Source organism: Stegostoma tigrinum, chromosome 22 (assembly GCF_030684315.1).
Source record: "Stegostoma tigrinum isolate sSteTig4 chromosome 22, sSteTig4.hap1, whole genome shotgun sequence".
NCBI classification, from domain to species: domain Eukaryota; kingdom Metazoa; phylum Chordata; class Chondrichthyes; order Orectolobiformes; family Stegostomatidae; genus Stegostoma; species Stegostoma tigrinum.
The window spans coordinates 36,780,843-36,803,763 of NC_081375.1; the positions used below are offsets into that span (position 1 = coordinate 36,780,843).

General features: G+C 43.8%; 2 protein-coding genes across 6 annotated transcripts in view; one reads left to right on the forward strand and one right to left on the reverse strand.

Moving 5' to 3' along the window:
• Positions 1-8,467, reverse strand: part of tmem260 (transmembrane protein 260) — a 45,736-nt gene extending 37,269 nt beyond the window's left edge. For both annotated transcript variants that reach the window (XM_059653777.1, XM_059653776.1), the window contains exons 1-4: positions 8,305-8,467; positions 8,167-8,198; positions 6,592-6,743; positions 4,159-4,336 (exon numbers count right to left, since the gene is read on the reverse strand). In XM_059653777.1, the coding sequence (XP_059509760.1) occupies positions 4,159-4,336; positions 6,592-6,743; positions 8,167-8,198; positions 8,305-8,425 (483 nt within the window). In that variant the 5' untranslated portion in view covers positions 8,426-8,467. The remainder of the gene's footprint in view (positions 1-4,158; positions 4,337-6,591; positions 6,744-8,166; positions 8,199-8,304) is intronic.
• The window catches only part of llgl2 (LLGL scribble cell polarity complex component 2), an 88,446-nt gene continuing 73,972 nt past the window's right edge, over positions 8,448-22,921 (forward strand). For 2 of the 4 annotated variants that reach the window (XM_059653775.1, XM_048555460.2), the window contains exons 1-2: positions 11,287-11,419; positions 21,256-21,315. The gene's annotated coding sequence lies outside the window, so the exon portion shown is untranslated. Of the gene's footprint in view, positions 8,660-11,286; positions 11,420-21,255; positions 21,316-22,921 lie in introns of those variants that run through there. The other 2 variants (XM_048555461.2, XM_048555463.2) reach the window with 2 other exon arrangements.

Sequence of the window (22,921 nt, forward strand, 5' to 3'; positions counted from 1 at the left end):
AACAGGAAGGGGGAGAGGGAAGAAATTAAGAATTGGCGTCCCATTTCACTATTGAACGTGGACTACAAAATCCTGGCCAAGGTCATAGCCAACCGGGTCAGGTCTGTCCTGGAGTCGGTGATTCACCCTGACCAAACCTGTGCTGTGCTGGGCAGGAAGATCGCTGGGAGCCTCGCGCTCATCAGGGATACGATCGCCTACGTGCAGGACAGGCGGGTGGACACCTGCCTCCTCAGCCTGGACCAGGAGAAGGCCTTCGACAGGATCTCTCATGCTTACATGAGGGACGTCCTCTCCAAATTGGGGTTCAAGGACAGCATCCGCAATTGGATCCGGCTGCTCTACACCAAGATCGTTAGCGCAGTCTCGATCAATGGGTGGGAATCGGACAGTTTTCCCGTCAGATCTGGAGTCAGGCAGGGCTGCCCACTCTCTCCTGCCTTGTTCGTGTGCTGTGTGGAGCCCTTCGCCCCATCCATCAGGAAGGACGTGAGCCTGAAGGGCATGACTATCCCAGGCAGCGGAGGCCTTCAGGTCAAGACCTCCCTGTACATGGACGATGTCGCCGTCTTCTGCACTGATCGTCGGTCGGTGAGTAGGCTGTTGGACATATGCGGCCAGTTTGAACTGGCCTCAGGTGCCAAAGTCAATGGGGGTAAGAACGAGGTCATGTTCTTCCGGAACTGGGACGACCGCTTCATCCCCTTCACCGTCAGGACAGGCTACCTGAAGGTGCTGGGTGTTTGGTTCGGTGGAGCTGGGGCATGCACTAAGACTTGGGAGGAGCGTATCACCAAACTGAAGCAGAAGCTGGGCAGGTGGACGCTCCGGTCCCTCTCCATCGTGGGTAAGAACCCGGTTGTCAGGTGCGAGGGGCTTTCGGTACTGTTGTATGTGGCGTAGGCCTGGCCTATTCCCTGGACCTGCGCCGCTGCGGTCACCCGGGCCATCTTCCACTTCATTTGGGGTTCGAGGATGGACCGGATCCGCAGGGACACCCTGTACAAGGACCTGGAAAATGGGGGAAAGGGCGTACCGAACGCCACCCTCGCCCTGACGGCTACCTTTGTGCGCGGCTGCATCAAGCTATGTGTAGATCCTCAGTACGCAAACACCAAGTGTCACTACTCACTGAGGTTCTACCTGTCCCCGGTGTTGCGAAGGATGGGCCTGGCCTCGTTGCCACGGAACGCTTCGAGTAGTTGGACCGTCCCGTACCACCTGTCCTTTGTGGAGAAATTTTTGAAAGGAAACACCTTTGACCATGAGGTCGTCAGGTAGTGGTCAGCACGTAGTATCCTCGAGACCCTTCGGGAAAAGGAGAGGGTGGATCCCGTCGTGTGGTTCTCCACGCAGACTGCCAAAGTTGTTTGGCAGAATGCCTCATCGCCAGAACTTTCAAACAAGCACAAGGACATTACTTGGCTGGCGGTGAGAGGGGCTCTGCCAGTGAGATCCTTTATGCATGCCTGGAATCTCTGCGCCACCGCATGCTGCCCTCAAGGCGACTGCGGGGGTGTCGAGACTGTCGATCACCTCCTTCTGGAGTGTGCCTATGCGCAGGAGGTCTGGAGGGCGATGCAGTGGTATTTGTCGAGGTTCGTCCCGAGCAGCTCCGTGACGCGGGACTCAGTGCTCTCTGGGCTGTTTCCCGGGACGCACACTGAGACCAACATCAACTGCGCCTGGAGGACCATCAATGCGGTGAAAGATGCTCTTTGGTCTGCCCGCAACTTGCTGGTCTGCCAGCTGAAAGAACTGACCCCGACCGAGTGTTGCAGACTGGCGCACTCCAAGGTCCAGGACTACGTGCTGAGGGACGCGCTAAAGCTTGGGGCAGCCGCCACCAAGGCGCGGTGGGTAAAGACCACTGTACGAAGCCCCTCGTCCAGAATGGAAAAAAGGGCCCTATCTGGTAACTGGACCCAGCTGCCCCCTTCCCCAACTTGACAGGGGGCCAACGGGGACTGTGCAGGGTGACGACTGCCGGGGTATTTTCTTTGCTTTGTTTTTTTCTTCTTCTTTGTTTTTTTTTCCTTTAGTTGGTGTACGTACCCCGTGGGTGACCCAGAGCAGCTTGCATGACTGGGTAGGTGTATAAATATGTTTTATTTTTTGTACATCTTATGAATAAAGTATATTTTTTCAAATAAAAACAAGTGACGAAACGTCTGACAACTAACCTTCCAGCTCAGCGAGCAAACTCACATCCAGAACCTCAACCTGAGAAACAAATCTTCTCAAAACTCGCTATGACCTAAAATCATCTTATGTGGCTTAGTGTTTTCTCATACTTCTGTAAAGAGTCTTGAGATATTTATTAAGTTGATCTTTTTCAGGCACCATATTTTGCAACATTGATGATCACTGCTCTTCAAACTTTATGGTCTTTACTAACTCCCAATGTCCTGATATTGTTCTCAAATTTTATCCTGGTTCTGCCTCTTAAACTGTCACTGTATTTCCTCCTATTTCCCTCGAGTTCAAACCTACCAATCAGGTCTTCTGGTTTCTCTGTTCCAAGTCCATATCCAATGAATTGTTGCTAAATGCATATTAAAGTCTCAACAAAAACACAAGTTGTTAATTATTCCTGCTTGTTCTCTCTTTGACAATGGTCCTTCTCCCGCTATCATCGGGAGAGGGGCAAGGAGGAGTAGAGGTAGTTACAAAAGAGTTGCCCATGAAATAGTGGACCAATTTAAGGGGACAACAAAGGCAGTGACATTGCCCTGTCACTGTGTTGGGATTTGGCTTATAGCTCCCACACATGCCAGAATATGTTGTGAGAGCTACCCTCACTACCTCCACTTTAGCTGCACACATTTATGCGCTCTGCTGCAAGATGGTCAACAACAAAAAAAAACTGGAAAGAAGGTGGATCTTCCTGCAACGGTTCACATTATTACAGCATCAGGCTTTCAAGTATCTCCAAGTGAGGTTTTCCCCAAAAGCAAATCTACATCAATGTGGCAAACTGTTTGTTCGAGGAAACATGATTACAACACAATAGAAAGAATGTACAAGATCAGTCAACAATATCTGCTATGTGGTAGGGTTTCCTTGAGGGTAGAAAACCCATAGGGGGAAGCAATGGCCTAGTGGTAGTAACGCTAAATTATTAATCCAGGGAGCCAGGTAATAATCTGGGGACTGGGGCTCAAATTCTGCCATGACAGATACTGGAATGTGAATTCAACAAAAATATGTAATTAAGAGTTTCACAATAACTACGAAGTTATTGTTGATTGTCAAAAAACCTATTTGGTCCACTCAGGGTCTTTAGGGAAGGAAACCGCTGTCCTTACCCAGTCTGACCTACATGTGACTCCAGATCCATAGCAATGTGGCGGATTCTTAACTTCCCTCTGGGGATTTAGAAATGGCTGTCAATACTGGCTGAGCTACTGACAATCACATTCCACCAATGAATATTTAAAAATAGCACACTGCACCAATATGGGCATGAAAACTCTTCAGGGCAATTTTGTGGGTATCAAGGTGGTGTTCACTGAACTAATGTGATGGGGCAACACAGTGGCTCAGTGTTTAGCACTGCTGCCTCACAGCACCAGGGACCCGAGTTCAATTTCACCCTCCAGTGACTGTCTGTGCGGAGTGTGCACATTCTCCCCATGTCTTCGTGGGTTTCCTCCAGTTTCCTCCCACAGTCCAAAGATGTGCAGGCTAGATGGATTGGCCATGCTAAGTTGCCCATAGGGATGTGTAGATTGGGTGGGTTATAGGGTGATGGGTATGGGTGGGTTGCTCTGAGGGTCAGTGTGGACTTGTTGGGCCAAATGGCCTGTTTCCACACTGGAGGGATTCTATGTAATATTAATATACATCTCTTATATATGTATATATAAGAGATGCTGGTTGGCACCCAATGTTATTAACTTATATCAGATCGCCACACAACTAGTGAGCAATGAAATTGGGGTCCAAGGACAGGATGATGATATTTAAATCATTTTTTGTCGAAAGACTAAATAAATTAATGCAACTGTTCTTTTGTTAACCCATTGCTCGACTGCAATAAACAATACGCCTGAGTTTGTGATTTGAAGCCAGGCTTGCAACACTTTCTCAGCCAATCCCCTATGACACATTGTTTGTTGTCTGTTGTTTATGGGGAAAGCAAGCAACAGAATGTACCTTTGACCTTTCCTGTGATGTGGCTGCTGTACTGAATCGAACTGTCAGGACCATGAGAAGACCAACAAAAAAATTGTTCAAGGTGAAAACCTCAGCTGCAACAGACCACTGCCATGCCAACCGAGAAAAGCCAAAGAGGCCAGCAGCGAGAATTCCTCCAGTGTACGAATCTGACAACCTGAAACAAATGGAATGGGATATCAGAAACAGGAACAAGCCACTCAGCCCAATCTTTCCCGAACAACTGTTCTAACAGATGATGGGTGATTGGTAGCTTGAGTCCATTTATTCCCTATTGTGACATTTTCCATGACAAAAATGTTATTTCCATGACTTTAACAAAAACGAATCACAATGAGTAAAAAGAAAATCAGCTGTCATTTGCTAAAATCATTGATCACAGCCTGTGCAATTTCAAATGATTCAATTATGCTAAAAACCAATGCACGCCCATAACCCCACCCCCATTCACCATAATGGATAATCACCCAGTTCCGTTAACACTGGCATCTTACTAAACCTGCTGGAGTATTTCAGGTTGACTAAATGAAGTGGAGGTGCTGGACTCGGGTGGACAAGATCAGCAATCACAACACCAGGCTATAGTCCAAGAGGTTAATTTGAAAACACAAGTTTTCAGAGCCTCACTCCTTCCGGTGTTAGAAGGAGTGAGGATCCGAAAGCTTGTGTTTTCAAATAGACCTGCTAGACAATAACCTGGTGTGCTGTGATTTCTTGAGTTTGATTAAAAGCATCTGATCACCAATGAGTGACCTCTGCTGATTGGCTAGTGAGCTGTCAGGATGTGGGGAAAAGATGGGGAAAGGGTGTTGAAAGAGAAAGTGCAAGAAATATTAGAAGTCTGACAAGAGCGTAAGTAACAGTTAGATCTTTAGCAAAAAAAGTTGGAAGGGCACCAAAAGATAGGTCCTGATCTGTTGCAACTCTCACACGCTTTAATGGCTTCATTCTTGTAATTCACAAAACATTAAGTTTGTTTTCTCATTTTCTCTCAAAGGGACAGCTAATTCCTGACTGCGCCATTCTCTGAGGCTCTGTCTTTACACAACCCAATTTAGAGAGCGGTGAATGGATTCTATTTCTCTTCCCCTTCTGTACTGGGCTCAACAAAGTTTAAATTTAAGGAGAGGTGATAATGAGCTGCAATGGCAGTATCAGAAACAGTCCAGTGAGATCCCTTAAGCAAGAAATGAATAACTAGTTTATTCCCCAAAGTTTCTAACCCTTCTCAAAATATAACGTACAAACGCACAATGTCCAGCCCTGACAAAAATAAATCTGCAGATTATTATCTCAAAAGTACTTTGGCAGAATAACTGTTCAATTCATGAAAATGAATTGTTCACACATTTCACAAATATTTGTCTGTAGCCAAGTCATTTTACACATAAGCTGATAGCACTGGGGTCTCCCAGGATCAATCATAGCTGGCTATGTATATATAGAATTTTTCGTTTCTACTTTAGGTATTTAGCAGCCAGAATATTTTGCTTTGGTGTTTATTAATTATGTAGATGGGAACCAGGAGTGCCAAAGTGACATTGAAAGATTCAGCAAGTGCATGAAACCTTGGCAGATGAATTCAATGACCAAAAAAAAATGTCATCTAATCTGGACCAGAAAATTTGAATCAATTTTCTATCTAGCAGGAAAGATCAAACAGTGCAGGAGCAGAAAGATTTGGAAATTTTGGGAAAAAAAGTCACAAGCTTGTACACAGGCACAAAAATAATTTCTGAATTCAATGTTAACATTAAGCTGAAGGGGACTGGAATATTGTCGTCTATAAAGCTCAAATACAGCACATCAGAAGTGCCGCATTTAGTTTCAAGTATCCCAACTCAGAAAGGTCGAAGTGGCCATGCATGTATATAGTACCTTTAAATAACAGCTCATCCACCTCAAGAATAATTCAACAAATAATACATCAGTGTCAAAAAGGGATTCAATCATGAGGACAGCTATTTAGACTGGATTTATATTCCCTTAATTACATAAGATTAAAAGATGATTTAATTGAGATGTTTATGGTTAAATTAAGTTGATTGCATTAAGAATGGGACCCGGAACAAGGAGCCGATCAGGTCACATTCCTCACATTAACTTTATTTTTAGTAAAGATCTAACTGTTACTTAGGCTCTTGCCAGACTTCTAATATTTCCTGAAAATTTGGAACTTTACCCCAATAACGGAGTCAATTAACAATTTCAAATTGAGATTAACAGCTGTGTATTGGATAAGTGAATAAAAGGTTATGAAACCCAGGTTGCTTGAGAGAATTCAGATACTGCTCAGTTACAATTGAATGGAATGGTGGATAAGTCTGAGAAGCTGAATGACCCTGTCTCTGAAACTTTGATAGGAGTGTCTGTAGAGATAGAGTAGGATCCTGTTCCCTACGTTGGACTCACCTCCCAGCTGTCTCAAAGATTAATGGGGCTGTAGCTGCTCCCAATATAGCATTTAAAACATTGACTCTGAAAACAGGGGAGCCTACTGGAAGAATGGTCATTGCCAGTCTAGCCAAGACAGTGAACAATGGATATCCAGGAGGATGTGCCACCTGAAAAACAGAAAAGCAACAGACCATAAACCACCCACATCACCCAAAACATAACATGTCCAAAACCATCCATGATCAAGCATCTGCAGCCAGTACCCATCCTTAAAGCAGGCCATTCTGGCCAACTGCTGGATGCACCAACAGAGGAGACAGTCTTAAGAGGAATACAATTGACTACAATACCAAATCCAGATCATGTCCAGGTGAAAAAAACCTATCTCAGACTTCTCCACCCAATGCTCACTCAACACACATCTACTACTGTCACCTCTTACCATTGATCATGATCTTGGGATTTAGAAGTTGTAAAGTCAACCACTTCCTTCTGCCCTCGTCCACTCAGTTTTCCTCCCCTTCTCTAAACCAACATGCAAAACATAGATTTTAGGAAAAAGATCCCCAAGCTTTGTGCCAAATTTCCAGTGCCCTCATTTCTGGGCAACACACTGAATAGTCAGCCAGCTCAAACACTCCATTATTTGTCTTGTGGAGCCTCCCTTTTTTGCTGGCCCACTACAGTCTTTACTCCCCCAAGTCAGAGGACCTCAAACTCAGCACACGCAGTATAACTTGTCAGATCATCTGGCATGGAACATATCAAAGACTTGGAATGGTAGTAGCAGTCAAGAAGGTGGCTCTGTCAGGTGGAAACAGAAACTAGGATGAGACCATACTTCTTGTATTGTTGCCAGTACCTCAACAACCTAGCACATCTCAGGGCCCCTTTTACCTGCTTCTGGCATTTTTCAGTTTTGTTTCTACTTTACCAACATCATTTCCATGAGGTCCACCTAATAATTCCTTGATTTCCCAGGTACCTCATCAAACTCAGGATTCACCCGTTTCGTACACCAGCCACTGTGCATTTAACTCACAGTAAAATACCATCTCTGTCTTCAGCTCACCCTTCACTCATCCATTCTCTTATAATCCTTCATCTCTAAACTGCTTTCTCTCAAAACATTTCATCCCAACCCTTCCCATTTCCGTCAAATCTCTTTAATCTTTCTTGGGCTCCTGGTGCTCTTTCCTATCCATCACTCTCTGCACCATTCACCCAAGGGGGCAGTTTCTCTTCCTCCTTCCTTATCACACCTCGCACACTGTCCAGCATCTAGGCCACCTCTCAGTTTTACTTCCAATCCAAACAGAGTTAAAGTCACAATGACCAGGATTCTCTCTGACTCCACACCAGGAATTGGGGAAACTCACATCTTTACGCTTTCTTGCCACTAATCTCATTTCCACCACCAACCCCTCGCCGCCATTTGTTCAAACTGACTCTCGTTGGCCTATTGAAAACCGTAATCCCCCCGAGGGGGGGGATAAAAACGCCCGATTGCAGCTCTTCATTTTCTACCAGGGTTTCTCCATCATCAGCATCGACCCGACCTCAACACTGAAGCTGCAGGAATTCACTCACCCCCAGTTCGCAAGCAGCAGTCACCAGCTCTCCTGTGGAAACAACAGCAACATTGCAGTGACTGAGAGGAGCAACAAAAACAACGCCACCCCATTGCTCACATCCCCTTCCTCTCCCCTCCCCCGGCCCAGCACTGACCAGAGTCTCCCCCGGGCACCGTGCGCTGTACTGTCCGCAGATAGACGGCGGACAGACCACCGAGAAGCAGCAACGGGCCGAAGCCCGAACACGGACCACCACCGTTTCCAGGGAAACCCATGGAAACCAGAGATCCACAGCACTTCCGTGAACACAGCACTATGGGTAGTTTTGGACCAACGAAACAAAACCTTGAAGGAGAGGGTACTGTTCGGGTCTGATTTTGTTCCTGATTTGCAGCATCCGCAGTTCTTTCCTTTCTGTTTGGTACTGTAAGGGCCTTCCCAGCGCTTCCAGTGGCACGCCGTAACATCCCAAACAGCAGCCTGGCAATTACCCAATCTGACATTTACAGGTAGGGCGACACTATTGCCTTGATTCTGAGCAGGATTAAAAACATCAACATTCAGAGCCCAGCTAAAGAACGTTTTGAGTCAACTAAGTATTAGGATCTGGCTGTTGTCACTGGGTCTCACCTATAGGTTCCACTAGCTAGGTAAGGTATCACTTCCCCTTGCTCATTAATAAAGTGAAAGACTGTGGAAGAGAGACAGGCAGCCGGATGCAGGTCTCAGTTATCTCAGACCTTGGGATAACCATTTGGGCCAAGCTCAGATGCAGACCCCCTGAGACTGTGTTCATACCACTATGTGTTCATTCACTGAAGATCAGTGGTCCTGAAATATGGCCAATACTTGAAAAGCAGTGGTCTTAAATAGTCTCCTCCTGAGGTTTCCTGCATGACAGATGCATTTAGCCACTTGATTCGATATCAAGGAACAGTTGTGTGCGTGAGATTCAACAAAGGCTATGGGTTCTATCAATATCCCAAAAGTAGTACCAAAGACCTATGCCCCAAAACTAGACATGCATCTAGCCAATCTGCTCCAGTAAAGCTGCTACACTGGCAATAAGTGGCATTTATTCATCAGTCCATCTTGCTCATCAGTGTTCACTTTGAATTCTGCCAGGGCCACTCAATTCCAGACCTCATTACAGCCTTGGTCCAATGGATTAAAAAGTCTAATTGGTGAGGTATGAGTGACTGCTGTTCATATAAAGGTAGCATTTGACCATATGGTATCAAATAGAATTAGGACAAGTCACCACCAGTTGGAGTCATATCAAGCACAAAGGAAGAAGGCTGTGACTGTTGGAGGCCAATCATCTCACCTCCCCACTTCAGGACATCTCTGCAGCAGTTTTTTTCAGGACAGTGATCAATAATTTTTCCTCCATCCTCCGGTCAGATGTGGAGAGGTTCCCTAATGACTGTGCAATGTTCTGCACCATTCACGATTCCTCAAGTATTGAAGTAGTCTATGCCCATAAGCAATAAAATGTACATAGAATTCAAGCTCATACAGATGAGTAGTCTGTAACAATTGTGACATATGTATGTCAGTAAATAATGATCTCCAACAAGATTGTATCTAATTGTCTCCCATTGATATTCAATGACATTACTATCACTGAATCCTTCACCATCAACATTCTAGTTTTCATCATTGACCAGAAACTGAACTGGACCAATCATCAATACTTTGGTGACAAGAGCAGGCCAGAGGCTAGGAATTCTGCTGCAAGTAACTAATGCCCTCTCTCCTTAAAGTTTGTCCAACACCTGTAACACACGTCAGGAATATAATGAAATACTCTTCACTTTGCTAGATACACACAGCTCCAGCAACACTCAACAACATCCAGGACAAAGAAGCCTGCTTCAGAGATAATGGGAACTGCAGATGCTGGAGAATCTGAGATAACAAAGTGTGGAGCTGGACGAACACAGCAGGCCAAGCAGCATCTTAGGAGCACAAAAGCTGACATGTTGGGCCTAGACCCTTCATCAGAAATTTTCTGATTTTCTGATGAAGGGTCTAGGCCCGAAACATCGGGTTTTATGCTCCTCAGATGATGCTTGTCCTGCTGTGTTCATCCAGATCCACACTTCCTTATCTTTATCAAAGAAGCCTGCTTGTTTGATACCCTATCTACCACCTTAAGCATTAGCTTCCTCTTCCACCAAGGTACACTGGCAGTAGTATGTACCAGCTATATGATGCGCTGCAAAAAACCTGTCAAACTTCCTCTGCCAGACTGTTCCAGACTTGTGCTCTTGACACTTGTAAACAGCAGCAAATGCATGGAAACAGCTCTTTCTGCAAGTTCTTTTCCAAGCATCACACAATCCTTACTTGAAACATCTTACACTGATGGATTTTCACAGGGTCAAACTCCTGAAAATCCAGCCCTAACAGCATTTTGAAGGTATCTACATTATGTGGACTAGAGTAGTTCAGGGATATGGTATTATGGATGGTCTGCAAAGCATTTTCTTCCTTAATAAAGATAAATGCTAAATATTAATTTAATACCTCAATTATGCCCCTTCGTCTGTGCATAAAAACCCTTTTTGGTCTATATTTAAGCAACTCTTTCTTTCGTCTCCCATTTAACTTCATAAATGCCAATAAGTGACTTTAAGATTCCCTTACGTTAGCTGACAATCTCTTTTCATACTCTCTTTTTGCTTCTCTTAGATGGGACATTGTACATTGAGCTGGTGCTCCATTGTATTTAATTTACATCTTTTACTCCATAATTTATTTCGCCTTCATCTCAATCTCTATCTCGATCATCAAGGCCGCTCTTAATTTGTTTGGCTTGGTTTTCACCTGTGTGGAAATAGTCCAGGCACAATAACGGGGGTATATCTCTTCTATGAAGGTATAATATTGATCAGTTAAATTGAAATCAAAGGTTGGCAAGGAAAAACTTGGGTCAGTTTCATTCTCGCCTCCCCCAACCAAGTTGGCTTTCCAACTGATGGCTTTCCATCAGTTAATTATTCTTGTTCGAGATCATCCCTTGCTCTTTTTGCTGAAGAAGCTAAACTCGCTTTTTGATGTTTGCTGCCTCGAATAAGCTTAGCGCTGCCCCTTTAAGAGGTGACTGCAATGGGAACTGGGCGGTTGGCTGTTGCTGTGTGCGGCTGCGCGCTGTAGAAGCGGTGCGGGCCCTTTAAGAGGTTTCACCTGGCGGCCACACCTGACGGCGGGGATTCGGCTTGTGAGAGGGGAGAGCTAAGCAGTTAGTGCCACCCGGAGCTCAGGTAAGATTGGGAAGGCCCAGCAAGATTGGTGCGCCTATCGTGATCCAACCACATTTCTGCCCCCAAGCCCTGCGAGGAACCCGGCAGCTCGGAGCCGGACGGCAGGCCTGTCCTGGGGCTCAGTTACAGAGCAACGACCGGGGACTGAGTTAGGTTTACTGTAGTGACGGGAAATGGCAGCTGGCCTGGTTGCCGTTAATCAGGCCAAACTCCGTATGAATGTTTGTGTTGGCTTACTAATCAGCTTGATAATAGATAATCACTTGGGTAATGGTTAACTGTTTGGGTAATGGATTGCAAACCAGGTTAGCAATCAACTGGATAACATAACGAGCTTAACGTATTTTTAAATCAACTTGCCCAGAAACGTGGATACACGCCTCTGGTGTAGATGGGAGTTTTGAACCTGGGCCTCTTGTTGCGTACGGACCACTGCGCACGTGAACCGTCCTTTTTTGTAATAAAGTAATTAGGAAGTTGTTGATATCATTGTAGTCCCAGCTTTGTGCTTTTCTTTAACAACCCCATGAATGAATTCTATCAATAGGTTTTTGCCCTTGCTGCTATGCTAAAAGTGGTCTTGGGATATGTAACTGTAATGAAGAATTGTTGTCCTGTTTTGCTTTTGTAGCTTTTTGAAAGGGTTAACATAGAATTTTACTCCAACTTCTTTATTGAGCTGAGAGAGGTGGAGGATAGGTGACCTGTACTTAACAGTTGTGTTTCTAGCTGTCAAATTGTGGTATAACAGGTGCTTAAAATGGCATTTTGTTTTTCTTGCTTCTCTCCTGTAACTTCAAGTGATTTCTTCTCCCATGTGTCCTCCCCGTTATCTAACTGTAGTTCCTTCCTTTTTGTTATCGACAAGCTGCCTTTGTGCCATTTGAAAATACAGCATTGACTTTTCATGTATGCTATACTTAGCTGTATTTCACCACTATCCCTTTTCTTGATTTCTCCAAATTTTGACATTCAGTACTGAATGAGTAAATTGGGTTTTTTTCCCTATTGAATATTAGGAAGACAGAAACCAGAGAACTGATGTATCAGCAAACCTGGTTACAAGATAAATGGGGTGCACAATGCCTGCAAAATGACCCAGGTTAAGTGAGGGAGCAACAAGATGGCAAGATTGACAAGTCGCCAGGCCCGGATCAGATTTGTCCTCGGCTGCTTTGGGAAGCGAGAAATGCAATTGCTTCGCCACTTGCGAAGATCTTTGCATCCTCGCTCTCCACTGGAGTCGTACCTGAGGACTGGAGAGAGGCAAATGTAATTCCTCTCTTCAAGAAAGGAAATAGGGAAATCCCCGGCAATTATAGACCGGTAAGTCTCACGTCTGTCTTCTGCAAGGTGTTAGAAAGGATTCTGAGGGATAAGATTTATGACCATCTGGAAGAGCATGGCTTGATCAAATACAGTCAACACGGCTTTGTGAGGGGTAGGTCATGCCTTACAAACCTTATCGAGTTTTTTGAGGATGTGACTAGAAAGGTTGATGAGGGTCGAGCTGTGGATGTGGTGTATATGGACTTCAGTAAGGCATTTGATAAGGTTCCCCATGGTAGGCTCATTCAGAAGGTCAGGAGGATTGGGATACAGGGGAACTTAGCTGCTTGGATACAGAATTGGCTGGCCAACAGAAGACAGCGAGTGGTAGTAGAAGGAAAATATTCTGCCTGGAAGTCAGTGGTGAGTGGAGTTCCACAGGGCTCTGTCCTTGGGCCTCTACTGTTTGTAATTTTTATTAATGACTTGGACGAGGGGATTGAAGGATGGGTCAGCAAGTTTGCAGACGACACAAAGGTCGGAGGTGTCGTTGACAGTGTAGAGGGCTGTTGTAGGCTGCAGCGGGACATTGACAGGATGCAGAGATGGGCTGAGAGGTGGCAGATGGAGTTCAACCTGGATAAATGCGAGGTGATGCATTTTGGAAGGTCGAATTTGAAAGCTGAGTACAGGATTAAGGATAGGATTCTTGGCCGCGTGGAGGAACAGAGGGATCTTGGTGTGCAGATACATAGATCCCTTAAAATGGCCACCCAAGTGGACAGGGTTGTTAAGAAAGCATATGGTGTTTTGGCTTTCATTAACAGAGGGATTGAGTTTAAGAGTCGTGAGATCTTGTTGCAGCTCTATAAAACTTTGGTTAGACCGCACTTGGAATACTGCGTCCAGTTCTGGGCGCCCTATTATAGGAAAGATGTGGATGCTTTGGAGAGGGTTCAGAGGAGGTTTACCAGGATGCTGCCTGGACTGGAGGGCTTATCTTATGAAGAGAGGTTGACTGAGCTCGGTCTCTTTTCATTGGAGAAAAGGAGGAGGAGAGGGGACCTAATTGAGGTATACAAGATAATGAGAGGCATAGATAGAGTTGATAGCCAGAGACTATTTCCCAGGGCAGAAACGGCTAGCACGAGGGGTCATAGTTTTAAGCTGGTTGGTGGAAAGTATAGAGGGGATGTCAGAGGCAGGTTCTTTACGCAGAGAGTTGAGAGCATGGAATGCGTTGCCAGCAGCAGTTGTGGAAGCAAGGTCATTGGGGTCATTTAAGAGACTGCTGGACATGTATATGGTCACAGAAATTTGAGGGTGCATACATGAGGATCAATGGTTGGCACAACATTGTGGGCTGAAGGGCCTGTTCTGTGCTGTACTGTTCTATGTTCTATGGTGTATAATGTAGGGTAATGAGATTATTCTAATTGTTTTCAAATATTAAAACATACTTCCAACAAGTGTAAGACTGTTGGTTACTTTTCAAAGAAATTCAGCAGTACAAGACATGTCAGACATTTGGCATGTTGATAATAGAGGAAGCAATGGGGCAAATAGCTTGTTTGTATTTGTACTCAAATTCCCTTTGCAACAAGAATCAAACATGTCTTGTTATGATTATGGAGGGCTGTAGCGACACCAGATCTGGAATACTTTGTGCAGCTTTGGCCTCCATGTTTGAGGAAGAATGTACTTGAATTGAAAGTGGTTCAGCCGTTCTGTACTTGCCCCAGGAGGGAGGAGAGTTTTTGATACTGATAACATTATTGCTAAAGTTGGGGCTAGTGTGCACAATCTAATCATAAAGATGTGTTAAAATCTTTCTTGCTAAATCATGTTTCAATCGTGTCTGTTGTATTTGTCAGGAGTGTAGAAGAATGCCGTGCTAATCAAAATTCATTCAAAAGAACAGCACCTTTTCTATTATGATAAATGCTGGAAATGCTCAGCAGATCTGGCAGTATCATTTCTGACCATGACCTTTCAGCAGAACTTGCCTGAAAAGCATTTTTATTAAAAAATGGCAGAGACAATACAATCCCCAAGTTATCTTGAATTTCGAACAAATAGAGTACTATCAGATTGATATCAGTTCGTGTTTCTTTAACAGTCAGGGAATCAACAGTTTTATCTTTTTGTGATCTACGTATATTGCTGAAGGGACAGTAGAATCTCTATTTTTTTCCTGTGTGCCTTTACATTTTGCTTACAGTAATCTTCATAGTTCTTTTTAGTAATTTGGAGGATATTTGGTTAGAGACAAAAAAACAGCAAATGCTGGATTCCAAGGTAGACAAGCAGGAAGGAGGATAAACACAGCGAGCCAGGCAGCTTTTGGAGGAGAAGTCAATGTTTTGGGTATTACTTTTCTTCAGGACCAGATGCCCGGGTAGGGGGAGCTGTACATAAAGGGGAAGACAGTGGAATGGTGGTGACAAGTGGATGGTTGGTGATTGGGTTCGGTAGGGGATTTGGAGGTTTTATTTTCCCACATCCTCCCAATATTTCTCAACCAACATCTCTCTTTCAGCCCAAGCCTGGACATTGTCCAGTCCTTGCTGCATTTGTGTATGGATAACTCTCCTTTGAACAAAGAGCCATGAATAGTGCTGCACTTTGCCCGCTCATCAGTAATAGACTGTCTGGAACAGGGTGTCTGTAAGACCCTGTAGACTCCTCAACCAGCATACGCGATGTTAGTTTACCCAGGCATCTCAGCATGTATCCGAAAAGGACTAGACTGCGCAAGTCTGCAATCAGTGAACGAGGTCACGCACTTTACAGTTTTCAACTTTACAGTTAGAAGAACTCTATATTTCTAACTATCCAATTCATTGGATTCTGAAAATTCCAGATACTCAACTTCTGTCAGCCTGTTGAAATGTTCAGCCTGTTTCTTCATGACATGATTCTCTGTGTGGTCACTGCTGTATACCAACGTACCTGTAGGTTGGTTGGAGAGTGGGCTTACCCTAAGTCCTGTTGGGCTAGGTTCTTACCTGGTCCTCTCTACCTTCTGCAGTTTTCCAGGGACTTAACCAGTCAGAGGTATCAAATTTATTGGCTTTATCACCGTGAAATGTTGCCAGTGGTTTTCGATGGCTTGCTTAACAGGGTCCCTGATATCTGCTTTTGAGCCTGGGATTGTGGCTTCATCCCAGAATATATTACTGGTCTTTTGTCTTAGTAAAGCACGTCTGCCCTGTGCATCCAGTTGTTTGTTTGTCAAGAAGGGCTGAATTGCCTTTTCACACTTGCTGATCTGTTTCTGGTTCCTGTGCTTGAAACTTGCAAGGACTTGTCTCTAGGCTGAATTGTCTCTTCTGCCTGTCTAGGTGCAGGCGCTCCCAGCATACTTTGCTCTTTAGCCAGTTTTGCTGCCCTGTTTTCAATTGCTGTGCCCATATTTGTGCCCTCCCTTCTTAATGACTCTTTAGTTTCACTTGAGCAGTTACAGGCCCATACAATCCCTATATCTGAGTTTGTGGTGGCAAGAAGGTAATTGATCAAGCATCTGAAGGTGGTTGAGCCTTGGTCACCACACTGAGGAACTTTGCAGGTCTCATGTGCAGTGTTCATGTCCCTACCTCTGAGCTAGAAGGCCTTTAGGTTGATGTCACATCTGCTCCAGAGGTGTAAGTAACATCTCTGAACAGGTTGATTTTTCAAAAGTATCTACAGTTTCCAAGCAAAATAATATGCTGAGGAATTGCAGCACTGACATCCTTTAGATAGTGATGGTTCATGTCCAATAGCCACAACCTATCTTTTGTACTTGGGATGACTCCAGCTAGCAGAGTTAGCTCCGATTCCTGTTGACTCCAATTTTGCTCTTGATTTGCTTGGTCAAATAGTGCCTTGATGTTAACGGGAATCATTGTGCCTCACCTCTAGAATTCAGCTGTTTCTCCTTGGAATAATTTGTATTTAATAAAAAGTACTATTCTGAATAAGTTTTTTTAGCTTGCTGTGTATGCTGTAATTTTAAAAAAAAACAATTAGTTAGCTAGAATCTGTCCCATTGCATCTTTAAAAATCACATTTGTTTTGCCATTAGTAATATTTGTTGGAAATATCTCTCCTTGAATGATGTGATTTTACTGTGTTTCTGAAGCATCAACCTTGACTTTTTTTAAATGTGAAGTCTTGGAGTAGGACTTGCACCTGCAATTTTGTGACAGAGGCAAAAGTGCCCCTAACCAACTCCTCCACTTTGAGTTTGGAAGCGCTTCTGTTATAATCTGTCTTCACTTTCAGTTGTTCCCAACCAGTTATTTTAAGTTAACTCCCTTTTGTCACCTTTTATCATGCATTGTACAATTCAAAGAGCTTCCATCAGCCAAACTGCTGGAAATTTTAGTTTGTGAACAACATGATAAAATGTTTCTATATTCCACCAGAGGTTTTCCTTAAGCTGCAAGTTCCCTAATTAATTCACATGGGTATTTACTTCATTTGAATTAACATTGGGTGCAGTATAAGGTTTTGTGAGGATGTAGAGTCATAGAATCATACAGCATTGGAAGCAGACTCTTTGGTTCAACTAGGCCATGCTCACCATGTTCCCAAACTAAACTGGGCCCACATCCCTCCAAGCCGTTCCTATTCATGAAGTTCTCCAAATGTCTTTGTAGATATTGTAACTGTACACGCATGCACCACTTCATCAGCAGTTATTTGCATATATGAACCACCCTCTGTATGGAAAAATTTGTCCCCAGGTTCCCTTTAAATCTTTGTGCTCATCCTAAATTTATGCCCTTTAGTTTTGAATCTCCACCCTAGGGAGAAGGCCCTTGCTATTCACTTTGTCTGTGCCCCTCATGATTTTATAAATTTCTATAAGGTCACTCATCAACCTCTTAGGCTCTAGGGGAAAGATGTCCCAGCATATGTTTATAACTCAAACCCTCCATTCCTGGCAAAATCCTAGTAAACTTTTTTCTGAATTTAATATCCTTTCTGTAGCAAGGTGACCAAAACTATGTGTAGTACTGCAAAAAAAATAGCCTCACCAACATCCTGTACAACTTCAACATGACATCCCACTTCTTGATACTAATGCATCTGGAAGCACAGCCTTGTAATTCAGACAGGGACTGCTGAAGCTGTTGTCACAAGACATGTTTGGGCCTGTACGGAATTGTTCCTAGTTAGTAAGATATTTGTGACTGGCTTATTGGTATCCTGAGCTTTGGAAAGTACCTGCTTGAACTCTGAGAAACAATCACTGGGCTCTTCTGAGCATTGCAGCTTGGAATTCCCAAATAAATTGCTTCTCCTGACACTTCTTACTTTGTAAAATTGTATTTAAATATCAGGCAGTTCAGTACAAACTGTGGGGCATTTTTTAAAGAAAAAAATTACCCAAGACAGAATTTCAAACACTGAAATAGCAGTCCTGCACATTGCAGAGACAAACTATTGCACGGAGTCACACCTGTATCGCCTCCCTATGGGCATTTACAATCCATCTTTCGATTCAATATACCAAATATATTTTGGTTTCCAACAGGGGATTAAGTTGGTTATATTGTTTGATCCATTTAGTACAAGATTGGGGATAACGAAGTGTGGAGCTGGATGAACACAGCAGGCCAAGCAGCATCTTGGGAGCACAAAAGCTGACGTTTCAGGCCGAGACCCTTCATCAAAATGGGGAATGGGGAGAGGGTTCTGAAACAAATAGGGAGAGAGAGGGGGAGGTGGATTGAAGGTGAATGGAGGAGAAGATAGATGGACAAGATTGGCTCTGCTTTGAAGTTCGAGTTGCGTAGTCACAGAATTATACAGCACAGAAACGGATCCTTTCGTCCAACTTGTCCATGTCAGCCAGCTATCCTTAAAACTATTTAGTCCCATTTGGCCCATATTCCTCTAAACCCTTCCTATCCTTATACCCATCCAGATGTCTTTTAAATGTTGTAATTGTACCACCCTCCACCACTTCCTCTGGCAGCTCACTTCATTCACACATACTGTCTGGGTGAAAATGTTTTCCCCTCAGCTCCCTCTTTAAATCTTTCCCCTCACATTAAACCTATGCCCTCTAGGTTTGGACTCTCCTATCCTTGCAAAAAGACCTCGGCTATTCACCCTATCCTTGCCCCTAATGATTTTCTAAATCTCTATATAAGGTAATGCCCTTACCCTCTGTGCTCCTGGGGAAATAGTCTGAGTATTCAGCCCCTCCCTATAGCTCAAACCCTCCAACCCTGGCAGCATCCTTGTAAATCTTTTCTGAACCCTTTTTGAAGTTTAACAACATTCCCCCTGTCACAGGGAGACTAGAATTGCACACAGTATTCCAATAGTGGCCAAACCAATGCCCTCTCAGCCACAACAGGACTTCCCAATTCCTATAGGCAGTGTCGGCAAGGATGTGAAATGCCTTCTTCACCACTCTGTCTACCTGCGACTCCACCTTCAAAGAACTTCCATGTTCCTGTACCCCTTGGTCCCTTTGTTTGGCAACACTCCCCAGGGCCCTACCATTAACTGTAGGTCTTGACCTCATGAGTTTTGAGAAGATTTGTAGCTTGGGTTGAGGTTCTGGATGTGAGTTTGCTCGCTGAGCTGGAAGGTTCATTTTCAGACATTTTGTCACCATTCTAGGTAACATCAGTGAGCATCCGGTGAAGTGCTGGTGTTGTGTCCCGCTTTCTATTTATCTGTTTAGGTTTCCTTGGCCTGGTGATGTCATTTCCTGTTCTTTTTCTCAGGGGATGGTAGATTGGCTCCAAGTCAATGTGTTTGTTGATGGAGTTCCGGTTGGAATGCCATCCTTCTAGGAATTCTTGTGCGTGTCTCCGTTTGGCTTGTCCTAGGATGGATGTGTTGTCCCAATCAAAGTGGTGTCCTTCCTCATCTGTACGTAAGGATACGAGTGATAGTGGGTCATGTCGTTTTGTGGCTAGTTGATGTTCATGTATCCTGGTGGCTAGCTTGCTGCCTGTTTGTCCAATGTAGTGTTTGTCACGGTTCTTGCAAGGTATTTTGTAGATGACATTTGTTTTGCTTTTTGCCTGCATAGGGTCTTGTAAGTTCATTAGCTGTTGTACAGACAACAAGCGAAACAAACGTCATCTACAAAATACCTTGCAAGAACTCTGACAAACACTACATTGGACAAACGGGCAGAAAGCTAGCCACTAGGATGCATGAACATCAACTAGCCACAAAAAGACATGACCCACTATCACTCATCCTTACATACAGATAAGGAAGGACACCACTTTGATTGGGACAACACATCCATCCTAGGACAAGCCAAACGGAGACACGCACGAGAATTCCTAGAAGGATGGCAATCCAACCGGAACTCCATCAACAAACATGTTTGGAGCTAATCTACCACCCTCTGAGAAAAAGAACAGGAAATGACATCACCAGGCCAAGGAAACCTATTCAGATGAATAGCAAGCGGGACATAACACCAGCACTTGACTGGAGGCTCACTGTTACCATTCTAGGTAACAATGTCTGAAAATGAACCTTCCAGCTCAGCGAGCAAACTTACATCCAGAACGTCGTGTCCTGTTGCAAAATGCAACATGTCACATTTGCTTAAATTTAATGTCCATCCGATCAAGTTTCTGTTGTACTCAGACGTAATCTTCTTTGTTGTTCGCTACACCACCAGTTTTGGTGTCACCTTCAAACATAAGAGAAATTGTAATTATGTTCACATCCAAATTGTTGATGAAAAGCTGTGGACCCAGCATGATCCTTGTGGCACACCACTGGTCACAGGCCACCAGTCCAAAAAGCAACCCTCCACCACCATGTTCTTTCTCCATTCTCAGAGCTAGTTTTGTATCCATTTGGCTAGTTCTCCCTATAGTCTACGTGATCTAAGTTTGCTAACCTGTCTGCCATGTGGAACCTTGTCGAATGCCTTGTTGAAATCCATATAGGCAATGTCTGCTGGTCTGCCTTCATAAATCTTCTCTTCATCTCTTCCAAAAAAAAACTCGTTAGTAAGACAAGATTTTCCATGCACACGGTCATGTTGACTCTCCTTATCGATCCTTGTCTTTCCAAATACACGTAAATTCTGTCTCTCTGAATTCCCACCCCACAACAACTTACCCATCACTGACTTCGGTCTCGCCAGTCTGTTGTTCGCTGGCTTTTCCTTACTGTCTTTATTAAATAATGGCACCACATTAGCCAGCCTCTAGTTTTCTCCTGCCTCATCTGTAGCTATTGATGATACAGATTTCTCGGTGAGGAGCCCTTCCAGCTTTTACTCATTAGTTCTTCCTTCACCTGATGTAATTTATCTTTGTTTTGTCAGCAGCATCTTCAAGTTTTAAATTTTTGACTTGTGTTAGGAGATAAAGCCCAGTAGTATAGGCATTGCATGTATAATTGAAGATTGCTTTATGAACTAATGCTGCTCCTTTGTCTGTGCTGCTGGTCCATGATAAACATTGACGTATTTCCCCTTCAGTAAATGCATGTCCTGCACGGAGTGTCTGAATGCCTACTTAAATTTGTGAACCACTGAAAAACAAATCATTTTGTATCATTGATTATTTGTTTTTCATCTACAGTGACCATGATGCAAATTGACTTGATTTAACTGTCTATACTGATGAACGGTTGGGGTCAGAGTGAGTATTTTGCTGTAATTTAATTCTACTCCCAGCTGGCTAGTCATTTCATTGTGCTGCATTCTCGGTGAGTAACTTGTGTTACTATGTTAGGAATTTTCCACTCTGCAATCTATAGCAGATTGAGCAATTTTCCTGTTGTCTAATGTGCGTTTAGAATCTTGTGAAGTGAAATTAACAGCAGTGCAGTCGAAGGGAGAAGGCAGAATTGACGGCTGTGGTAGTTGAGTGTGGCTGATGGAACAAGTGACTCTGGATCATATATCTCTTCCTTGTGTAAAGTTTTTCTTGCAAAGCAGTTTAAATTGTGATGGAGGCACTCCCTTGTGCGCCTTCTGTTTTGTTTGCAGCTTTCATTTTTTTTGAAGAAAAACTTCAATGAGGGAGGAGAAGAAAATCCTTTTTGGTGCCTACTTAATTTTGGAAAATCATAAAACTAACGGTCTTGTTTTGCTGAGCTTCCAGTTTAGCCAACTTTCCTACATTTCGTGTGTCATCCATCATTTAATTGAATAAAGTAGTCTACAGGCACTTAAAGGAAAATTTTAGTTAGGATTAGGATCATTGAAAGCTCATCTTAGATGAGCAATGATCACAAAGTGGCAGAAATATTCTCGTTCTCATTCATGCTTTGCCTGGAAATGTATTTTTCTAGAATCATGAGCTAATACAGTGTGGAAACTAACCCTTCAGTCCAAACTGGTCTGTGGTGCCCCCTCAGCTAGTTCCAGTTGCCCACATTTGGTTCATATACCTGTAAACCCTTCCCATTCATGTACCTTTTTTAAATATTGCCATTGTACTTAACTCACCCACTTTCTCTGACAGCCCATTCCATATATGCACCACTCTGTGAAGAAGTTGCCCCTCGGGTCCTCCTCAAATCTTCATCCTCTTAGTTTAAACCTATGCCATTTAGCGTTCAATTCCCCATCCTGGGGACAAAGACACCAGAATATTCATCCTATCTATGCCCCTCATGATTTTATACATCTCAATAAGGTCGCCCCTCATTCTCCTACATTGCAAGGAATAAAGTCATTACCTGAAGAGCCTGTCCCTGTAACTCGGGCCTGCTTGTCCTGGCAACATGAAGTTTGCCAATGACGCTCTCCTACAACTTTGCAAGTTTATGCCTATGACAAAAATCAAACTCTTCCCACTCATGGCAAAGAAGGGAGCAACTGTTTGTGTAGATTAGTTAAATCAAATGGGCAATGAAGTGCAGTGTATTTGTTGTGATCATCTATCCTTATTCCAAAAACTGTCACTTTTAGTATCTGATGAGCGCTTTGAGAGCTCTAGGTTTAAACAATAAGGATGTGGACTAAAAGCAAGAGTTATGTAAGACCTATATCTGGCACTTGTTAAACTTCAGCTGGAGTAATCTGTTGCATTCTGGGTAGTACATTATAGGGAAAATGTGAATGCATTGTGGAGAGTATGGAAGAGCTTTAGGATTGGTTTGCAATTCTAAAGCTTCCTCAATTATGAGGACAGATGGGGGTGTTTCGCTTTTGGAGAGGACAATGTTCAGAGGATATGTCAAAAGGCTTTCAGATTCATTGTGACGCTAAACAGAGATGTTGAGGAACTGCTCCTGTTG